This window comes from Hemicordylus capensis, chromosome 2, assembly GCF_027244095.1.
Source record: "Hemicordylus capensis ecotype Gifberg chromosome 2, rHemCap1.1.pri, whole genome shotgun sequence".
In the NCBI taxonomy this organism is placed as follows: Eukaryota; Metazoa; Chordata; class Lepidosauria; order Squamata; family Cordylidae; genus Hemicordylus; species Hemicordylus capensis.
In genome coordinates this window covers 184224700-184246487 of record NC_069658.1, presented here as the reverse complement: position 1 = coordinate 184246487, position 21788 = coordinate 184224700, and the positions used below count along the sequence as shown (strand labels likewise).

The 21788-nt window shown below is 49.6% G+C and overlaps 1 protein-coding gene across 4 annotated transcripts in view; it reads right to left on the bottom strand.

Annotated features, from left to right (window-relative positions):
* Positions 1-1512: 1512 nt before the first annotated feature.
* PDZD4 (PDZ domain containing 4) overlaps positions 1513-21788 on the bottom strand; it is a 41612-nt gene continuing 21336 nt past the window's right edge. For 3 of the 4 annotated variants that reach the window (XM_053293963.1, XM_053293961.1, XM_053293964.1), the window contains exons 2-8: positions 21342-21613; positions 18700-18790; positions 16279-16377; positions 14321-14383; positions 14027-14128; positions 6907-7017; positions 1513-3692 (exon numbers count right to left, since the gene is read on the bottom strand). In XM_053293963.1, the coding sequence (XP_053149938.1) occupies positions 2358-3692; positions 6907-7017; positions 14027-14128; positions 14321-14383; positions 16279-16377; positions 18700-18790; positions 21342-21613 (2073 nt within the window). In that variant the 3' untranslated portion in view covers positions 1513-2357. The remainder of the gene's footprint in view (positions 3693-6906; positions 7018-14026; positions 14129-14320; positions 14384-16278; positions 16378-18699; positions 18791-21341; positions 21614-21788) is intronic. The other variant, XM_053293962.1, reaches the window with a different exon arrangement.

Below are 21788 nucleotides of genomic sequence, written 5' to 3'. Positions count from 1 at the left end.
ATACGGGGTTATAAACTAGCCAACATGCATTTAAAATTCATTTGGTTCATTCTTTTTCAACCATTCTGCAGTGCGCAGCTCCATGGGCCAATGGTCTGACTCAGTACCATAAGGCAACTTCACCTGTTTATATGTGCATTTCACCAATTGTCTCTACTTCTTTAAGATCTACTATATGTCAGTACTCAAAACACATTGATGCACCGATACACCACATTGTTGGGGGATCAGCAGTGAAAGCAGACTCTTTAGTGCCAAGCTAACCAGAAAGTACAGATGGTCGGGATGCTCCAGTACTGGAATACAGCTCTAGTATTCCTCAGCATCTCCCTGACAAAGGATGAGAACATAGTTCCTGTTTAAAAGGTGAAGCTGGAGGGTATGTAACAGCAGGCCTCTCCTGTTATCCTTGTAAGCATTCCTCAAGGACATGTCTGTAATATGCACATCAGTTTTAACTGTCCTTATCTTCCCCTGGAACTCTGGGAATGGTGTGTGTGGGTTCTTTTGCATTTTCAGATCTCTGTGAAAACGGCAATTTTCATTAAACCTTTTGCTACTTGGTGGTGCGTGTGGGGGAGATTTCCCCCACCAACAGCTGATGTCTCAGCAGCTGCTCTTGGCAGCCACCATTTTATTCCCCCCAAAGTGTTATTCCTGCCCCCGCCCCCCCGAATGCCCTGGATTGATGCAGTAGTGGGGAGGAGAAAATGGCAGTTGCCGTGAGTGGCTGCCAAGATATCCTCTCTTGCCAACTACTACAAGCATTGGTTAAAAAGAGGGTTGGACAAAAGCAAATGTAATGAAAACAAGTGAAATAATACCTGGCTTGAATGACTAATGAAATGAAAAAAGTCCTGCACATCCTGTTTGCCCCATATGAAAACCCTTTTAGTTAATGTCTCAAAAACTCTTAGGCGTGGCATGCCACCAGAAGCGCTAGAAGAGGCTTGCTTGATATCCTGTTGTGCACTGGCTATTTACACACAGCCTAATGCACTGCCCATGGAAGAGCGGGACCTGCAGGCTGGCTCCATGCGTCTACCAAGTACATCCAATGCTGCTAGCAAAGAGCCTCTGTGGCAGCTAAGGATGGTGACATCACTATAGGAGGCTTCACCCATCGTTCCCAGTGGGAGAAGTGTCCTGCACTGCAGACGTCCTCCTTACAGAGGCACTTCCACGTTTGCTAGCAGCATGAATGAGCTGTGCAGACACAGAACCAACATGCATGCCCCACTCGTCACGTGGTGCTGCGTGTAAGCCAGCATCAGTAAGTGCACCTAATTTGCCTCTTTTAGCTGCTGCACGGCAATCGAGCTGCCCAAAGCTGCAGGGGCAAGCAAGTGCCTAAGGATAGTATGCCTGCATCAAGGTATGTGCTTATAGTGGGGATGCATTACAAGGAAAAAGGACTGACTTCAAGGGTCCTGTAGCATTAAGCTTCAGAAATAAAGTCTCATGAAACTTATTGGCATGTGTTTTTCTTTCTTTTCTTTTTTTTGCAATGAATAAAAAGAACACATTGGTTTTTATTGTAACAATGCAAGTTCAGCCTTGGAAGCAAGGTGTTGTACCACAAGCGATCAGCTCCACAGCCTCCTATGCTAAGCGAGTGCCCCTTTCTAGGGCAAGAGACGCAATCAGATGGTACAAAAGGCAGGAAGGGGACACTGCTGGTCGCTGGTGAGGTGAGCCGCCAGGGCCCAAGCCTCCAGGTATAAATAGAGAAACAAAAGAGAAATCGAGAGCCACAACCACAAAAGAGGAGAGAGAAAAAGAGAAAGGAGAGAGAGAGGGGGAGATGTCGCAACAACCCAGCTGGGGGGAGGGGGGGCTCTTCACTGGTCCTTTCAACCTGTAGCGGGGGCGGGTGGGGGGAGGAGGAGAAGAGATGAGCCCCTCACTTCCCTTGTGCTCTGCACGCTGTATATAGACCACAGCTGATTTCCTTGTGCTTCAGAGAGCGATGAGCAGGAGCGAAGCTGGAACGAGCTTTCCATATGCCACAAAGGGTGGGTGACTGAGCCGCCCTGCACCTCGCCTTCACTACGGATTGTGCGCACATCAGGAAGAATAGACCTCCTCTCCGCAGCAAGTTCCTGGTGGCTGCAGACTTGGGGAGGGGCCTCTCTTGCCCCCGGGTTCTTAAGGCAGGAAGGGATGCTGGGCTTACTATCCCACTCTAAATTTGGTTCAGAGAATAGGGCCTGTCTGAGCCCCATGGAAATCCGACAGCAATCATAAAAAGTTTCCCTGGTGTGTTCAGAGAGCAATCTGCCGGGTAACGGAGCTGGGGATGGGCCCCAGCACACCTGGAGGGGACATGGCAGCTCTCCCGGTTCCTCTCGGTGCCCTCAAACCGTGGTGACGGACAACAGCGGGTTGTAAACCCTGCGTCCGTCTGCTGAGCGGGTGCCATGCGCCAGCATCTCCTGAATGGTGATCCAGTTGTCCAGAATCCGCCGACTCCGTTTCTTCATGGTTTTGCGGTGACTCAGGGCCAAGATGTTGACTTCGCCAGACACGCCGCGGGCTTCGCTGCCTTCCCGTTCCCTCAAGCACTCTAGCCGGCTCTGCATCATGAACTCGCGGCGCTTCCGCTGCTCGCGGGCCCGGATCAAATGCTGCTTGCGCTCCTCCTTGCTCCAGTAGCGGCCCATCTTCATCTCGCTGACGGCATCGTCATCTGTGGTCATGCCGCTGCGTTCCTCGCGGATCTTCATGGCCCTGGCTTTGAGCAGCCGGTCCCTCACGGGTCTCTTGGCCACGTAGCGGGTGCCGTCGCTACGGACCTTCACCTTCCACTCCATGCGGGGCTCTCCTTTGGCCCCAAGAGAGTCCTTGCATATGCTGGCTAGGCTCATAGGGCTGATGGGAGTGGGCGGCTCTTCCCGCTGCCGCCGGCTCAGATAGGGGCTGCCTTCCCCGCCGGCTTTGGGGCTGCGTCGCACCCGCTCTTCCCGTCGAAACTTGGGCTGCGGCGGTGAAGGCGGGGCAGTCCGGTTGAGGTTGGGGGGCTCGGCCAAGCGGCGCAGGGGGCTCTCCAGCAAGGGGGTGCTTCGGCAACTCTCCCCAGTGTTGTAGGCGCTGGTGCTGTCCTTGTCGGAGCGTTCGGGCAGCTCGGTGATGTCGGACAGCTCGTGCTTCTTGGGCTCCCCTTCCAAGGTATACAGCCCTTCCTCCTCCAGCAGCCAGGCCTTCATGCAACGCTCGCGCAGCTGCTGCATCTTCTGGGCGCGCAGGATGTTGCGGCACTTGAACTCCAGGTGGCGGAGCTCCTCCTCCAGCAGGGCCACCTCGTTGCGGTTGACGTCCAGGGCCGCACTCACCAGGCCTGGCTCGTTGCCGTTCTCCAGGTGGCACTTCAGCTCCAGCAGCTCGCGGTAGCGTTCGTACTCCTCCGCCGTCAGCCCCGGCATCAGGTCACTGCCCACGGCACTGGGTGGCTCCCCAGCGAGCAGCGAGTCCATGCTGTAGTGGAAGTCGCGGGGCTGCAGGCTGGGCCCAAATTTGCGCAGGCTCCCTGGGGTGTTGGCCGCACTGGGGGCTTCGTCCCCCAGGAGGTCATGTTCAGAGCTCTCCTCGTTGCGGGTGCTTTCATCGGTGCGGCCCACGCCACTGTCCAGCTCCTGGCTGTTGGTCAGGGGAGTGGCAGGATCCCCAGCAGGCTTTTCTTGCAGAGGTTCATTCTAGGGAAGGAGGGAGAGGGCACCATTCAGAGGAAGGACGACGGATGTCACGCTAGGCCCACCACTGGGGTCCTGAAATGGTCTCCTTGACATCTCCCCTACACTTGTGCAGAGACCAGATATTGAACTAAACACAGCCTGAGAAGCCCGCCATATTGGCAGACTCAATAAGGAAAAGGACTCAAAGTCGTCCTAATGACATGAATGCCTAACCTGTCCTTTTAATTTCAGTGGGACTACTCTGAGTCATTTTCCTCATTGTATCTGCCAGTGATACAGAGCAGTGTGGAGAGCCTGCCGCACACGAGCAGTTGGATCAGCCGGCCACACGATTACTGGTTGGGGCGGTGGGGGTCGGGGCCCCCGCGAATGCGCAGGGCATTCTGGGGAGCCCCCCGGAGCTGGGAGGTTTGTTGTCGCCGCCTGGTCAGGGGTCTCCTCGTGAGTCACCACAGCAACACACGACCACCTAAACGGGGTTAGTGGCGTGTGCGTTCCGCTAACCTCATTTAAGGGGAGGGGGAATTAAGCGGGCTTGCTGCTGGGAGCCACACGGCTCCTGGCGGTTCACACACACAGTGGAAACTGGGCTGCGCTCCCTTAGCCTGGTTCCCACCGCATGTGAGAATAGCCTCATTGTCATCTCTCGGCCAGTGCTCACGATCATTATGAGGGCAGGGGACAAGTGTCCTATCCAGATTCGGGAACTCCGCATAGTCCCGATTTTCAATCACTTGTTTCAGTTGTCACCAACTAGGTAGGAGGAGGGGAAGTGAGGGTTTGTAGGACAGGAGCTGGGTAGGATGGCTTTTTGTCCAACTTGGTTGCCGGGTGCCAAGCATCAGGTAGGACAGTGTGGTCCTACCCAGCTCCCGTCTCACAGAAGATCACTCCCCCCGCCCCTACTTGTTTGCTCACACAATCCGGAGCATGGACAGCTTCCGAAGCTGGGTACGATGCCTGCCCGACCCTCTTGTGTGAACTGCCTTGAAGCCTGATTCCCCTGTGAGCAGAAACACAGCATAAAAGAGTGGGGGGGGGGGCCTCAGGTGCCTCACCAAATCCTTCATCAAGCCCTGATGCATTTTAGCTGCAAAAAGTGAGCCATTTTCCGGGGCACTTGCAGGGCGAACCCTTAAACACTTTAAAAAGAAGGCAAAACACAGAAAACCTTTCACAGCACCTCTTAAGCCCTGAAAGTGCCTTTGAAAAAGGACAACCCTTTTATCCAAAATGCATCAGGCCCAGTAAAAGATTTTGTGAGACACCCGACGGATCTCCTTTTTGTGCCTTTTTAGTAGCCCGGTGCCCCACCACCCTTTTTTCTTCCAAGGGCTTTTGAACCTTCTCCTCCCCAGCGTGAATGGTATGAAAGGCAGACGTGTTGGCAGAGCCCTCTTCTCACGACGCATCCCGACTGCTCACTCCAGAGGCAGCAAGGGCGCCTTTCCCTCTGCAATATGACGAAGCTCTGCCAGAGTCCTCCACTTGGGCATATCAGCTACTAATTCTGGTGTGTGGACCAGGCCAAGAGGCAGGCAAATGGGAGTAGGCAGCTGAGGTTCACAATAAGGCGCGGGTGCTGCTGGACCCTCTGTTGCTGTTCACAGAGGGGAGGAAGGTGTTATAAAGCCCCTTGCCCACATCTCAGCTAGCAAAGTAGAAAGTAATTAAGGCAGGGCTACTCAAATTTGGGTATCCAGATGTTGTTGGACTACAGCTCCCATCATCCCCACAATGGCCTTTGTGGCAGGGGATTATGGGAGTTGTAGTCCAACACCTTCTAGAGACCCAAGCTTGAGAACCCCTGAGTTAAGGAGTTCTTCTTGGGATTGGTGCCTGTACTGGGAGCCAGAATGAATTCCTGCCAGTTCCTTCTTGTTACCTTAGACTGATTTGATAGGACAATTTTTTGGCCAGCTCATAGGGCTGCAGAGGCAAGCCAGTGATCACCAGCTGACCTTTTCCACAGATTTCTACATATGGAAACAACTTTGAGTATGTTTCAAGATAAATGAAGATCTGGTGCAACCAGAGGGTTGGACCTGAATATGTTTTGCTGTGGCTTCATGGTGTTTTCTCTCTCCCACGTACCCCATCTGTAAAGTGGGAGTACTTCTTCACAGTACTGTTGAGGGTAAATACAAAGAGCATTTTTATTCTGAAAAGTGCTATTTAAATTGCACTTTAATAAGTAGTAAACAACAGATGTCAGAGAGCTCAACCAACGTTTTAACGCATTTTCAAGAGGATTTGGTCACATTACTGACAAGGCCACTTAGAAGGCACGCGGAAATCCACCAAGAACATCAGCTTCAACCTGCAAAAATAGCCATATGAGATCAGGCATGGTTTAATCTCTAGCCCTCCAACCTGCTCAAGCAATTTAGGGTTAATTCACATACCATGTGGGCACGTTAAAGGGTGGCTGTGCACATAGTGATTACCAAAGTCATGCTGAGGAGCTCAGTGGCTTGCAGGACTAGACCAAGCTCCCCGCACTGGTGCCTGAGGCTGCACAGCAAAGCACTGCCCCCTTCCTCAACAGAACACCCTCCCTCCCCTCCCCTCCCGGCAGTGCACTGCTGCCTCCACTGCAGCTTTCCCTACTAGATTTCTAAAAGGAAGCATGGAGGAGATAAATAGTGGTCCAGAGTGTCTCCTGGAAGATGCTCTAGGCCACCACTCCTCTCCTGCACATTTCCTTTTTAAAAATCCAGCAGGAGTGGGAGGAAGCAACTGCAGGTGGCGTGCTTCCAAGTAAGGTGGGGGGAGTACTGTCCAGAGAGGAGTTAAAGCAGCTGATCCACTACCTCCACCAGTCTGCAGTTACCTCCTCATGGATGGGCTGGCCCTGGCTGCTTGTTTCACTCCAAGTAGAGGCTGCAGATCACTATTTCACTGCAAACCTTTGAAATGTGAGTGGGATGCACTTTTAACCACAGCCACGAGCACAGCAATCCAATGTCACACACCAGAACAGTCAGGCCATTCGGGGTCTGCTGCAACATTCTGCGCATTCATTAAGATGGAGCTCTCCATATGGTGTAGCTGCAGCACAAATCTTCCCCGCTGTGAAATACAGAACCCCAGAGTGAACCCCTCTTCAACTGATTTTGGCTCAGCACCTTCACTCCAGATGCACAAAGACCCATCTTGTTCTGCAGAGCACACCTTGCCAACCCCACCTTCTCCTCCTAGACCGCATGCATACCTGCGGGCCTGATGGGGAAAGCAGTAGTCGGGGTCTGGTTCCAGCTTCGTGGTCAGAGCCAAAGTCATCCAGGAAATCCTCACGGTCACTGTCTTTCCAACGCTTGGATAGCTGGAAGAATGAAGAGAGTAACGTTGAAGAGGGCCAGGAATGTCACTGCCTATCCCAGCCCTGGATCTTTCAGCCTTGCATCCAAGGAACTGTAGTCGGAGTAACATAATCGAGTTATGTGCCACTTGAAAGCTTTCTTCCATTGTTTGTTTGTTTATAAGGCTAGTTGGTCAATGAAGGCATGATCTCCCTTGTTCTGTGTTTCGCAAAAGGTTAGACTACCTTATACTTCTTTGTCAGGCATAGTCCTCTCTCTCTACCGTTTGCTTCATATCGCTCAAACCCATATTATAGTATCTATAGACTGTGGCTGACATCCAAACCAAATATCTGAGTAGTACTACTCGGGAGTTACTCTAAATGATGACTTAATTTCAATAGGACTTCCATTAAGTAATTTAGTCAGGATATCAGCCAGTGCTCCTAAGCCACCAGTCTGTGTAGACAATACTGAGCTAGATGGACCTAGAGTCTGGCTCAGTATATGGCAGCTTCCTATGCTCCTAAAGTGGTTATAAACATTTCCAACATGGATGTCTATGCTCTGCTCTGACAGTCAGATGTATTGTGACTTCCTTTTGTCTTCCTCCATGATTTCATTCCAAATGGGTAACTGTCAAGTTCATACTTGATGAACCTTTTCTTTTCAAAGTAGGACAAGTATACAGTTTTTTTACTATCAGGGAAGCACTACTTGTGACCTCATCACATGTGTTTTCCCAAACCTATGTTTGCCTAGGAATATATCTGTAGGTTCAGGGAGGTGTCTGTAGGAGAACACTGAGGGAGAACCTCACTAGTTCTCCTTTGCCCTAAGGACAAATGCCCTAAGGACACTTTTAATTTGCCCTAAGGACATTTTTAATTCAGTTGAGCTTACTTCCAGATTCTGAGCCAGGTGAGGCAAAAAAACAGGCTAAAACATCCATTACAGGGGTTAATCAGTGAGCAGGGGAAGGGTTAGCCACCTTCTCCCACCTGCCTTTTCTCCTGTGCAAACTCTCCCTACCTCCACCTAGGAACTAGTCTTAGAAAATGCAGCTCCACCCTCAGTTTGAAGCTTCAAATATGGGCCTGAGTCAAATGAAGTGAGTGAGCTATAAAAGGAGGCGACTCCCTTTCACCAGTGTCCAATTGGAGGAGCTGGGCGGGGGCTCACAAGCACTAATTCATTTACAACTTGCCATGCCCAGTCCTAAGGAGGTGTGGCCACATATGTCAACCCATCCCGGTCAGCAGCCTTCGCATCTGGCTTTTGGAAAGCAGTAGGGCCTTGCTTACTCTATAAGCATCCACTTTTGCCGACGAGGAGAGGGCAGCTGCTCCCAGAATAAGCAAGGCCCAAGGAATACCGGAAGCTGTTTAGGTCAAGTCAGATCCCTGGTCCATCTAACTCAATACTAAAAGAAGACCAGAGAGGGTGAATGAGAGAGAAGCCTTGGATTTTGCCAGTGTGTCTCCTCTGCCGGACTACCAAGAGATTTACAGCAGCCTTCCCCACAATCCATCCTTTGCTGGCTGGCTGGGACAGCTTGAAGTTCACCTCAGCTCGGCTGCCCGACTGGGCTCTCCCTTCCCAAGTGCCTGACCATGAACACCTGTGGGCACTGATTGACTCTACCATCTTCACTCAGAGCCCCTCATGAGAGGAGAGATTCTGGGGGCTGATAAAGAAAGGAGGTTGCAGCTGGTGGCACGGCTGCCGAAGGTGGCTGCCAGAGGCCTTTGGTGCTGGGGAGGGGGGAAGTTATACTAAGGTGGGGTTGGTGGTCTGGGTTAAAGTTTGTTAGTCCTCCTTCTGTTGGGTTGTGCCAGGCCTTTTGTTGTAATGTGTTTTGGCTCTCTTAGGCAGGGTGATGCGGGGGTTGCGTCCGGCAGCTCTGGGGCAGCTATTACTGTTGTGGTAGGGAACAGAAGAATTGGCGTTGGCAGAGCAACTGGCCATTACAGGGGAAGGGAAACCAGTAATTCAGTAACTGTTTCCACTTCCGGCTGCCCTGTCAGCTCTCTGGCCTCGGGGAGCAGTTCCAGCTTCCCACAGAACCTGGCCTTGCTCCTCTGCAATGCCAGGTCAGTTCAGAATAAGACTGAAATCATCCATGACTTGATCATGGATGAGGGAGCTGACCTGGCTTGTATAACTGAGATCTGGATGGGGGAGGCTAGTGGCCCAGTGTGGGCCCACCTTCTTCCACCAGGCTACTCTGTTGTGGAGCAGGCTTGCGGAAGTGGTTGGGGAGGTGGGGTTGCTGTGGTCCATAGGAACATAGGCACCTTTTAAGGTGGTGATTCTCTTTATTTAGCAGGGGGAGAGTAACTGGCCCTATCCACCCCCAGTACAGTACTTCCAGTGACTGTTGCTGATGTCTATCTTATGTTTCTTGTTAGATTGTGAGCCCTTTGGGGACAGGGATCCATCTTATTTATTTGTTATTTCTTGGTGTAAACCGCCCTGAGCCATTTTTTGAAGGGCGGTATAGAAATCAATCAATCAATCAATCAAATAAATAGGAAGCTGCCATATATTGAGCCAGACCATTGGTCTATCTAGTTCACTATTGTTTTCACAGACTGACAGTGGCTTCTCCAAGGTTGCAGGCAGGCATCTCTCTCAGCCCTATCTTGGAGAAGCCAGGGAGGGAACTGGGAACCTTCTGCTCTTCCCAGAGCGGCTCCATCCCCTGAGGGGAATATCTTACAGTGCTCACACTTCTAGTCTCCCATTCATAGACAACCAGGGTGGACTCTGCTTAGCTAAGGGGACAAGTCATGCTTGCTACCACATTTTTGCCAGTGAGACAGTTGACTTATATTGAGTGTGTTTTTCTGAGGCTGGGAACTAGGGATAGATTGGGGATTCTGTTGGTGTACCATCCACCCTGCTGCCCAACTGACTCCCTAACTGAGCTGACTGAGCTGGTTTCAGAGTTGGTGTTGGAGTCACCCAGACTCTTAGTGCTGGGGGACTTCAATATCCATTGTGAGGCTGACTTGTCTGGTGTGGCTCTAGAGGTCATAGGGGCCATGACAACTATGGGCCTATCCCAACTAGTTTCAGGACCAACTCATGTTGCGGGCCACACACTCAATTTGGTCTTTTGTTCAGATGAGGGGGGTGTTCCCTGGGTGGGGATCCTGTGGATTGCCCACTGTCATGGAGGGACCACTACCTGGTTAAGGTTGGCTTCACAGCCACAACCCAGCCCTGCAGGGGTGGAGGACCTATTAAGATGGTCTGCCAGAGATGGCTGCTGGACCCAGTAGGGTTCCAAAAAGCCTTGGAGGGTTTTAATGTTGGTGCTGCCAGTGATTCTGTCAATGCCCTGGTGGGAACCTGGAATAGGGAACTCACCAGGGCAGTAGACACGATCGCTCCTAAGCATCCCTTCCAACCTGCTTTCAAAGTGGCCCCTTGGTATACAGAGGAGTTGCAACAAGGTAGGCAACTGGAACACAAGTGGAGGAGATTGAAATTGACTCAGCTCGAAATTGACCGCATAGAGCCCATTTGAAGGTTTATGCTGAAGTGTTGGCAGCAAAAAAACAATTCTGGTCTGCACACACTGCTTCTGCAGGTTTGCATTCAGCTAGCTGTCCCGGGTTGTGAAGAGTTTGATTCAGGCTCCTTCCATTTCGAACCAATCCCTGGAGACTTTGTTCTGCTGTGATGTTTTTAATGAGTTCCTTGTGGACAAAATCTCTTATATTTGGGCCAACTTGGACTCCACTGTTTCTGCAGTCTATTAAGGTGGTGTCCAGCAATCCCTCTTGCAGTATTAGATTGAATCAGTTTCAATTTGTGATGCCTGAGGATGTGGACAAGCTGCTTGGGGCATTGTGGACTATTACTTGTTCCCTGGATCCTTGCCTGACTTGGCTGCTTCTATCTAGCAGGGAAATTGTTGGAGATGGCCTAGTTAATATCATTAACTCATCGCTGAGGGAGGGTAGAATGCCTCCTTGTTTGAAGGAGGCAATGACTAGACCACTTCTTAAGCAGCCTTCCCTCAGTGATGGATAGTTATAGGCCAGTTTCCAATCTCCCATGGTTGGGCAAGGTGATTGAGAGGGTGGTGGCTAACCAGCTCCAGGAAGTTTAAGAAGAAACCAATTATCTAGACCCATTTCAAACTGGCTTTAGAGCAGGCTATGGGGTTGAGTTGGTCTTGGTCAGCCTGATGGATGACCTCTACCAGAGAATCGACGGAGGGAGTGTGACTCTGTTGGTTCTCTTCGATCTCTCGGCAGCATTCGATACCATCAACCACGGTATCCTTCTGGATCGCCTGGGGGAGTTGGGGATAGGAGGCACTGCTTTGCAGTGGTTCCGCTCCTATCTCTCAGGCAGATTCCAGATGGTGGAGCTTGGTGATGGTTGCTCTTTGAAATGGGAGCTATTATATGGAGTCCCTCAGTGCTCCATTCTGTCACCAATGCTTTTTAACATCTACATGAAACCACTGGGTGAGGTCATCATGAGATTTGGTGCACAGTGTTATCAGTATGTTGATGATGCCCAAATCTATTTCTCCTCCTCCTCCTCCTCCTCCTCCTCCTCCTCATCATCATCATCATCAGGAAATGGCATTCACTCCCTAAATGCCTGCCTACCAGCAGTAATGGACTAAATAAGAGATAACAAATTGAAGCTGAATCCAAGCAAGACGGAGGTGCTCATTGTGGGGGATTGGAATTTGAGGGATGAGTTAGATCTTCCTGTGCTGGATGGGGTTACACTCCCCCAGAAGGAACAGGTATGCAGCTTGGGAGTGCTCTTGGATCCAGGCCTCACCGTGGTATCTCAGGTGGAGGCTATGGCCAGGAGTGCTTTCCATCAGCTTCAGCTGATTCCTTGAAGAGAACAATCTCAAAACAGTGGTGCATCAGCTGGTAACTTCCAGGCTTGACTATTGCAATGCGCTCTACATGGGCTACCTTTGTAGGCAGTTCAGAAACTTCAGTTAGTTCAAAATGCGTCAGCCAGTCTGGTCTTTGGGGTAACCCAGAGAGACCATATTATGCCTGTCTTAAAACAGTTGCACTGGCTGCCGATATGTTTCTGGGCAAAATACAAAGTGCTCGTTATTAGCTTTAAAGCCCTGAATGGCTATATTAGAGAGCACCTTCTTCTATATGATCCCCAGCGCATATTGAGGTCATCTGGAGAGGTCCGTCTCCAGTTACAACCGGAATGTCTGGTTGTGACTCAGAACCGAGCCTTCTTTGTAGCTGCTCCTGGCCGATATCTGCAGTTTAGGCTCACTGTTGGCCTTTAAGAGAGCCCTAAAAATGTACTTGTTTGGCCTGGCCTTCCAAGGTTTTAAAATTGTTTTTAAGTGTTAAGTTTTAAATGGTTCTGAATTGTTTTAAAATTGTTTTTATATTGTTTTAAGCATTGTGTTTTAAACGGTGTTTGTTTTTGTTTTTTGTTTTAACTTGCTGTGCACTGCCCAGAACCTTTGGATGGGGCGGTCTAAAAATGTAATGTAATAATTAAATAATAAATAAATACTGTCTACACTGACTGTCAGCAGCTCCCCAGGATTTCAGCAATGCTCAACTTTCTGGTATTGCTCAACTTTGAGCAATAATAGCAGAATGGTTATCTATCTACTCTATCTATCTATCTATCTATCTATCTATCTATCTATCTATCACATTTATATACCACCCTATATAAAATCTCAGGGCAGTTTACAATCCAATAATTTTTTACAACCAAAAATCATATAAATACAGTATGCTAAAATTACCATAAGTAAAACCTTAAAACATCATAAACTAAAAACCTGATGAAACAGGTGTGTTTTCAAAAGTCATTTAAAAACAACCAGAGATGGGGAGATTCTGATTTCACTTGGGAGTGTGTTCCGGAGCCTCAGGGCAGCTCTGGAGAAGCCCCGGTTTGGGTCGCCACCAAGCGAGCCAGTGGCAACCACAACCAGAGTTCCCCCAATGATCTTAATAGGCAGCAGGGTTCATGAAGAAAGCGGCGCTCTCTTTAATACCTTGGGCCTAAGCCATTCCGGGCTTTATAGGTAATAACCAGCACTTTGTATTTTGCCCGGAAAATAATTGGCAGCCAGTGTTGTGCTTTTAAAATAGGAGTAGTGTGGTCTCTATGGGTGGCCCCAAAAACCATCCTGGCCGCTGCACTGTGCACCAGTTGCAGATTCCGAACTACATACAAAGGCAGCTCAATGTAGAGTGCATTGCAGTAGTCAAGCCTAGAGGCTTGGGTCCAGAAGTATTCTTAAGCTACATACCCAATCTTTGGGGGGCAGAGTAACCCCCACCCAGAATCTCCACTATATATTGCTGCTGTTTAAAAGTAAAGACCAGGTAACTCAGAAGCCCAAAATCTGGGGGGAAATGAGGGGAATTTTGTAAGCATCCCTTAATCAGAGTAGGCAAAGTGCTCTTCTTCAGTGCTCTTCTTCTTCCTCCACCTCCTCAGCAGTGGACAAGGCAAGTTTAAAAAAAAAGAAAAGCCTGTGCCTCTGATTGTACTGGGCACTGATGGAAGGGTGTCTTCTTTCATCCACAGGACTCCAGAGCAGCCAAAAGGGACTCAAATACATGGTCCCAGTAATATGTGAAGTAGTGGACAGGCTCCTGTTTGTATGCTTTAAAATGCATATCCTGCTTTTAAATCGAAATGTCCAAATGGATAACCAAGAAATATTAGCTATTCATTTGTTACATTTTAATTCTATCACTCCACTCTAATGAACTCGTGATCACCCTCTTAAATCTCACAACAGCCTTGTGAGGTAGGTTAGCCTGAAAGAGCAATTGGCCCAGGGCCACCCAGTAAGCTTTGGGTCTGAGGAGGGGGTTGAACCCAAGTCTCACCATTCTAAAGTCCACACTCGAACCATTATACCACCTGGTATGCCTGTACAGCTGAGACAGAGTTTGAACCCAGAAGTCCATTTCCAGCATACTATCCACCCCCCTCATCGTCTGCTGCTTCTTCAGCCACACAGAGCAACAAAATGTCTCTCACCTCCGTCTCGGGCCTTGCCAGCAACAAAGAGATGTTTGTCCGCTCCTCCTGGGTGAGAATTGCTACAGCTTCCTCCCGATTTTGTACCTCCATGCCGTTAATCTAGGAGTGGGGGGAATAAGCAGAAGGGCAAGTTTAAATGCATGTGAGAATTGCTACAGCTTCCTCCCAATTTTGTACCTCCATGCCATTAATCTAGGAGTGGGGGGAATGAGCAGAAGGGCAAGTTTAAATGCATGCGCTAAACCATCTTCATTCATACACACTGATGGCGATTTCCCCATAACATTTTACCTGGACGATGCGATCTCCTTCCCGGATTCGTCCATCCTTGGCAGCAATGCTGTTAGGGTTTACCTAGTGCAAGAAAAGTTAAACAAGCCTCAGGTGGACAGCTCAAGTATCCTACTTCCTAGCTCCTCTTGCTGCTAAGTGTTAGAACCTACTCTCCTTCGTGTACTGGGCATAGGACCCAGGAGCTTCTGGATTCTAGCACAAAATAAGCCCAGCATCTTTTTCCTTCCTTGGTTCAGAAGCCGCCGCTGCTCTGCACTCCCAAGCCCTGAGATCTGGAAGCCTTCCCCAAGTCTCTGTATTGTCTCCTGTGTCCCTACTGCAGCAATGTGGTCACAGAGCATGAGATGTGAAATGAGAGGAGCAAGCTTCTCTCTATATCTTCTTGGGTCTTCCCAAAAGGCCATCATCTGGTCACGGTGCGGATAGGAGGCCAGCATCCCACAGTTTACTCTCCACTGTAAACCGCCCAGAGAGGCAGAAGTTTGGGGCGGTGTATGAAACTGAATACTGAACAGCTGGCACCCAACTCTGACTGTGGCATTCTAGGAGCTGGAGGTGAGGATTTCTTGCAGCTTCCCTGCCTACTTCAGAAAGCTCTTCACTGTTGCACCAACGGGCAGAAGAGACTGTTCGTTCCACGAATGCCTGAATTGCTCCCTTCCAAAGTTCCATCCCTGAGAGCCTTGGGGAGCCGTCTGTGTAGGCCAGGGCTGCACCACTTTGGCCCTCCAGCTGCTGTGGAGGTACAGCTCCCATCATCCTTGGCTATTGGCCACGGAGGCTGGCGATGATGAGAGATGTAGTTCAGCACCAACTGGAGGGCCAAGTGGTGCAGCCCTGATGTGGGCAGTCCCAAGCTGAAGCCTTCGGGGAGGCAGAGTCCTACAGGTGCTGTCATCTGCTGCTGTTTTCCTGTGTCAGTGACCCCATACATTGTGCCTTTACTATCTCCATTCTTTTTTGCATTATCTACAAATCCCACAATGCTGTGGGGCCCCAATGCAATCCAAGATGCCCCATGGTACTCCAAAATAAGATATTAAATATGACTGGTTTTAATTTAATTTAAATTCCTACTGGTGGCCTTTAAGACTCCACATGGTCCTTTCTATATTCAAAACATGCTCCCGGAGACTTGACTTGTGGCCTATCAGCACTCAGACATCCCTTCTATCTGTGGGTCTTGTTTATACCAGATGCTCCTCATCATCCCTACCTCATCACCCTGAGAGAGCACCTGGAGAAGACTTCAGGTCTCCTCAGACTTTTCTGAAGATTTCTCAGACTTTTCCCGAAAACTGAGGTGCCAAAGGATCTGCCGGGTGTGCCTTTGACAACTGCCTACAGCCACCCATCACAGTCTTTGGAAGCAACCTCTCCTCAACCCCTAGATTGACAATGGAGCCTCAGGGGCAAATGCCAGCTAACCCCTACTAACTTGGCAAAGACGCACCTTTTAACGTGGTGATTCTCTTTATTTAGCAGGGAGAGAGTAACTGGCCCTATCCACCCCCAGCACAGTACCTCCAGTGACTGTTGTTGGTGTCTATCATGTTTCTCTTCAGATTGTGAGCCCTTTGAGGACAGGGAGCCATCTTATTTATTTATTATTTCTCTGTGTAATCCACCCTGAGCCATTTTTAGAAGGGTGGTATAGAAATTGAATTAATAATAATAATAATTAATAATTGATGATGATGATGATGATGATGCCAGTTGTCCTGGTGCTGGGAATTCATCCTAAAATGCACATATTTCTGGCCACAGCAAGAAGCCAACCCCTCCCTTTCACCTTCCTCTCTCTCTCTCTCTCTCTCTCTCTCTCTCTCTCTCACACACACACAAGGCTAAAGTTCTCTGTCCCAACCTGCAGCTCTCCTTGGCCCCACTGGCCTGGCTCTGCCTCCCCAAGCCACACACCATCACAGCCCGCCAAGGGCTGCCCCCTCCCCCACCTCTCCAACGTAGATGCCTACATCGTCCTCGTCATCAGTTCGGTAACAAACCATTAGGCCCAACTTGTCCCGGTGACTGGATTTGTACAACTCCACCTCCTGCAGGATAGAGAAAAGACCAGGCAAAGTCACATGGAATTATAATCCATCACCCTCCTTTCATCAGGCCAGAGGAAGGAAGTTTAATTGCAGAGAGCTTCTGGCATGCCTTTTAATGCTGCATTCAGTCTGCCCAGACAGAAAATGGGCTGCACGCCTTGTTCTCTCAAAATTGGACTGGCTTTCCCATCGTTTCCTAGGTGTGCACTCACTTAAGCAAGGGCAAATGGCGTTCTGACCTTCTGCAGGGGTTGTTATTATTTTTACTGAAATATATTCCCTCTTTTTCTGCCAAATAGCACTTGGAGCAGAATAGTACTCAAAATGTACTCAGATTAACTACCTTAGGGTTGGCTCACAAGTGCATGTTCATCATTTGATGATTGCAGCATCAAGTGATGAGTTATGAATGTGTATATAAGCCATTGCAGATTAAACTGTCATATCACCTCAGATGGAGTGCTTTTCAATGGATTCAGATCACATACGCAGCCATCAAGTGCTGAGTAATCAAGCAATACATATTTATGCACGAACCCTCTCTTCCTTCTGCACCGCCTACACATGCTTGGCCACAGAAGTGCCGCCTCTACTCCCCTCCCCCAACTTATCATGTGTTGATATGCCAAAATGTGCCTTTCCTCTATGGTGGTCAGAGGCATCCTGGGAATACAGATAGTCCCTGCTCTGGTAGCGCCCACATGAACAAAATGTTTAAGCATCAGGGTTTATACTCTTTAAAAAGTAGTCCATACTCCCACTCTCTCCTCCTTAAGGATACTCAAGTGCTAAAGTATATTACAGGATTGTTAAATCGAAGCATAGGTTCATGTATAGAGTGTAGGGGGTAGTAGGGATGTGCATGAACTGGCGTTCGGACCAGTGCAGAGGTGTGGGGGGGTTACATTTAAGGAGCAGGGAGGGTGTCCGCCCTCCCACCCCTTCCCCCCCACTAGGTGCTGTCTCCAAAAATGTTGGTGCGGGGCTGCTACGTACCTCCTTGCAGCCCCGGTCAGCGTTGTACCGGAAATGGCTAATGTGCGTAACAGTGTGCATGTGTGTGCCACTTCCGGCACACGGGGTTGTAAGAAGGTACGCAGCAGACTCACACCAGCGTTTTTGGAGACAGTGCCAGCAGGAGGGAATGGGCCTCCTCCCTGCTCCTTAAGGAAACCCCCTCCGCCTTCCAGGAGTGCACGAGCCTGTTTGTGCACATTCCTAGTAGGTAGCTTGCTAGTGTTCAGTGCAGGCAGGAAGCAACGAAAGAAGGAAGAAAACCATTGTTGGCTTTGCTCAGGGCCCCTCAGACACACAATATTTGGGTCAGGGCCATCTCCAGGATTTTGGGGGCCTTCAGGCAAAGCACTCTCAGAGGCCCCTCAACCTCAGAGAGGCGGGTTCATGCAAATAGAGAATTCTCTCATACTGCATCTGGCCACCTTGAATGCTCCGCACAGAGCTGAGAATGATGGTGTTGTTGGGGCAGTGAGGTCTTTGCAGGTCTTGAAGTCCTGACAAATCCCTGATTTTGCCACTCTCTGGAACCTGCCCCAGTTATGGCACCTGAAATATGATAAGGTCGTTCACACGCCCTGGTTGCATCTGAATGGGAGACTACATGTGTGAGCACTGTAAGATATTCCCCTTTGGGGATGGGGCTGCTCTGGAAGAGCACCTGCCCGCTTGCATGCAGAAGATTCCCAGTTCCCTCCTTGGCATCACCAAGATAGGGCTGAGACAGACTCCTGCCTGCAGCCTTGGAGAAGCCGCTGCCAGTCTGTGAAGACAATACAGAGCTGGCCAGTGCTCTGCCAACCACGTGTCCACTTGAGCGGCACGGTGAGCAGCGGTGGGAAGGAAGTCAGGCCTCAAGATATCCCACAAGGCACTGCGCGAGCAGCATGGCGCCTTGGGAAGGCTCCGTGCTGCCTGGCTGCTCCTTCCCCCCATCTCTATGACGAAGATGCAGCTGCCAGCGATACATACATCCACACTACCATGGAGTGAGGTCGCACTTGTCCTCCTACCTCACTTTAAGCCCGGGTTGAAATGCAGGGCTAACCAGAGGAGAAGTGGTAGGAGCGGGAGCGATCCTGCCACTTCACCAGCCCTACCTGGGGTAGTCCTGTCCTACCCCTGTGGGGGCTGGTTATGTGAACAACCTGAATGTGTTGTAAAGATACAACACAAGACATAACCCTTTACACCCACAACCTGCCACCCAAGGCAGTTGCCTCATTCGGCCTAATGATAGGGCTGGCCCTGCTCCCAGCTCTATGGATAGAAACCAGGTGTCTGATCCAAGCCGCCCCACATACTCACCTCATATTCCAGCTCCTCTGCCCTCTCGGTCTCTGGGGCACCTCCTTCCAGGAACTCCACAGGGTCATAATATTCATGCCCAATTGCGGGGCTGTGTAGCAAGAGGAGGCATAAGGCAGTTAGGTGAACCATCCTTTTGCCACTAAGAACCCCCTGAGGAGACTCTCAGGGCTGTGACGGCTCATGCTCAGTCACCAAATGCAAATGGAAGGTGAAAACTAGAATCTGGGGTTTAAGCAGGGGGACTGGGGGCCGTGATAATACAAAGGTGAAGGAAATTCACTGTGTACATGCTCACGGCTGTTGTTGTTTTTTAAGCCAGCCTGCATTAATATGAGGAAATCATGCTTGAGAAGCCACAGCAGCGTGTGAAAGTTCCCCAGCTCTATTACGGGGAAAGCTGACTCAAATGAGGCATTGGGCAGCCCAGAGTATAGACAACTAGCCAGACAAAAACTGGCCTGGCCTGCTCTTGTGCTTTTAACAGTATGCATTTATTTATTTGTTTAGTACATTTATAAACTGCCCCATACAAAAAAGTCCCTGGGCGGTTCACAATAGAAAACCATTAAAACGTTAACATAATTAGAACAATCTAAAATACAATCAAAACCCTAAAACCAAAGCTTTAAAACTATAAACTAAAAGCCTGATTAAACAGGTATGTTTTTAGGTCCTTCTTAAAAACATTCAGAGAAGGGGAAACTTTAATTTCATTAGGAAATGTGTTCCAGAGTCCCGGCGGGGCAATACTAGAAAAGGCCGGTTTTGAGTCGCCACCAACTGAGCCGGTGGCAACTGCAACAGGCGGTGGGGTTGATGAAGAAGGCGGCGCTCTCTTAAATACCTCGGACCCATACTGTTTAGGGCTTTATAGATAATAACCAGCACTTTGCATTTTGCCCGGAAACTTATTAGCAGCCAGTGTAGTTCTTTCAAAATGGGTGTAATATGATCTCTTCGGGCAACCCTGGAGACCAGCCTGGCTGCTACATTCTGTACTAACTGTTTAGTAACTGCAGTTTAGTAACTGCAGTGTAAAGGCAATTCAGAACCATTTAAAACCAATTAAAATACTTAAAAACAATGCTAAAACCTTGGAAGGCCAGGCCAAACAAGTACATTTTTAGGGCTCTCTTAAAGGCCAACAGTAAGCCTAAACTGCAGATATCTGCTAGAAGCACATTCCATAGGCCAGGAGCAGCTACAGAGAAGGCCCAGTTCCGAATTGCCACCAGACATTCCAGTAGTAACTGGAGACAGACCACTCCAGATGACCTCAACATGCAATGGGCATCATACAGAAGAAGGTGCTCTCTAAGGCAGCCCAGCCCCAAGCCATTTAAGGCTAATAGCCCCAAGCCTATTAGCCTTAAAGCTAATAACCAGCACTTTGTATTTTGCCCAGAAACATATCAGCAGCCAGTGCAACTGTTTTAAGACAGGCATAATATGGTCTCTCTGGGTTACCCCAAAGACCAGACTGGCTGACACATTTTGAATTAACTGAAGTTTCCAAACTACGTACAAAGACAGCCCAGTGTAGAACACATTGCAGTAGTCAAGTCTGGATGTTACCAGCATATGCATCACTGGGCGTTTATCTCGGAGGAGGCAATGGTAAACCGCTCCTGTATTCTACCAAGAAAACCACATGGTTCTGTGGTCACCAGGAGTCGACACCGACTTGGTGGCACAATCTTTCCTTTTCTTTCCTACCCCCAGAAATGGACATAGCTGGCAAATCAGCTGAAGCAGACAGAAAGCACTCTTGGCCACTGCCTCAACCTGAGAAATCCCGAAGTACTCCCAGACACTCCAGGGGAGTGCAACCCCGTCCAGAATAGGCAGATCTAAACCACTTCCTAAGTCTCGAACTCCCACAATGAGTACCTCCGTCTTGCTTGGATTCAGCCTCAGTTTGTTCTCCCTCATCCAGCCCATTGCCCCCTCCAGGCTGACATTTAGGGAAGTTAGGCCATTTCCTAATGAAGTTGACATGGAGAAATAGATTTGGGTGTCATCAAAATACTGATAACACCCTGCACTAAATCCCCTGATGATCTCTCCCAGCAGTTTCACTTAGATGTCAAAAAGCATTGGAGACAATATGGAGCCTTGAGGGACTCCATACTGGAGCTCTTGTTTTGAAGAGCAACAGTCTCCAAGCGACAACATCTGGAATCTACCCAAGAGGTAGGAGCAGAACCACTGCAAAGTCGTGCCTCCCAACCCCTCCAGGTGCCCCAGAAAGATACCATGGTCGATGGTATCAAAAGCCACCAAGAGATCCAAAAGGATCAACAGAGTCACACTCCCCCGGTCAATTCCTAATTGGAGATCATCCAACAGGCCAACCAAGGCTGTCTCAACCCCATAGCCAGCCTGAAAACCAGTTTGAAATGGGTAATCAGAAATAAGATCAAACTGTTTACAATGTAGAGAGAAAAACTGCCTGCTAAATATTTGCACATTAAAGGCACAGATAACTGCTGTTAAAGGTGCAAGTGCAGCTACAGAGGCTTGCTAAAAAGCTGGCAACCCTAGGAGCATCAGACAGTAGGAAGGGGCAGTGGAGCTAGAATTGATGGGTAAGTAGAGAGAAGGTGATGAGGGAATATTTTCTTAAGGAGAGCACTCACAGATCCGGTAGCCCATAGGGTTCCAACGTCACAGCTGGGGGGCTTGGTGGCCGCATCCTGCCTAGCCCAAGTAGGTGCTCAAAGGTGATGTCTGTCTGGGTTCCACTGTCCACCAGTGTTGTGGGGTCCCCTTGGGGGGTGGCTCCCTCACCACCCCCACCCCGGCTGCGGGGACTGCGCCGTAGCACCTGGATGACCAGGGGCTCCTTGGAGCACCGCAGGGCTTCAAGGGTCTGCTCCTGTGAGAGACGGGACAGCTCCCGACCGTTCACCTATGGGGGTGGAGAGAGAGAGAGTGAAAGTTTCCTGTAGTTCAACATTCCTTTTCGTTTTTGCCCCATCCCACGAGAGCTGAAAAAATCCCCTCAGATATCAGACCTGTGGTGTTCACCTGGCCTCCTGAGGGAGGTAGAAAAGCCTTATTCACCCTGGGATCTGTGCTTGCCC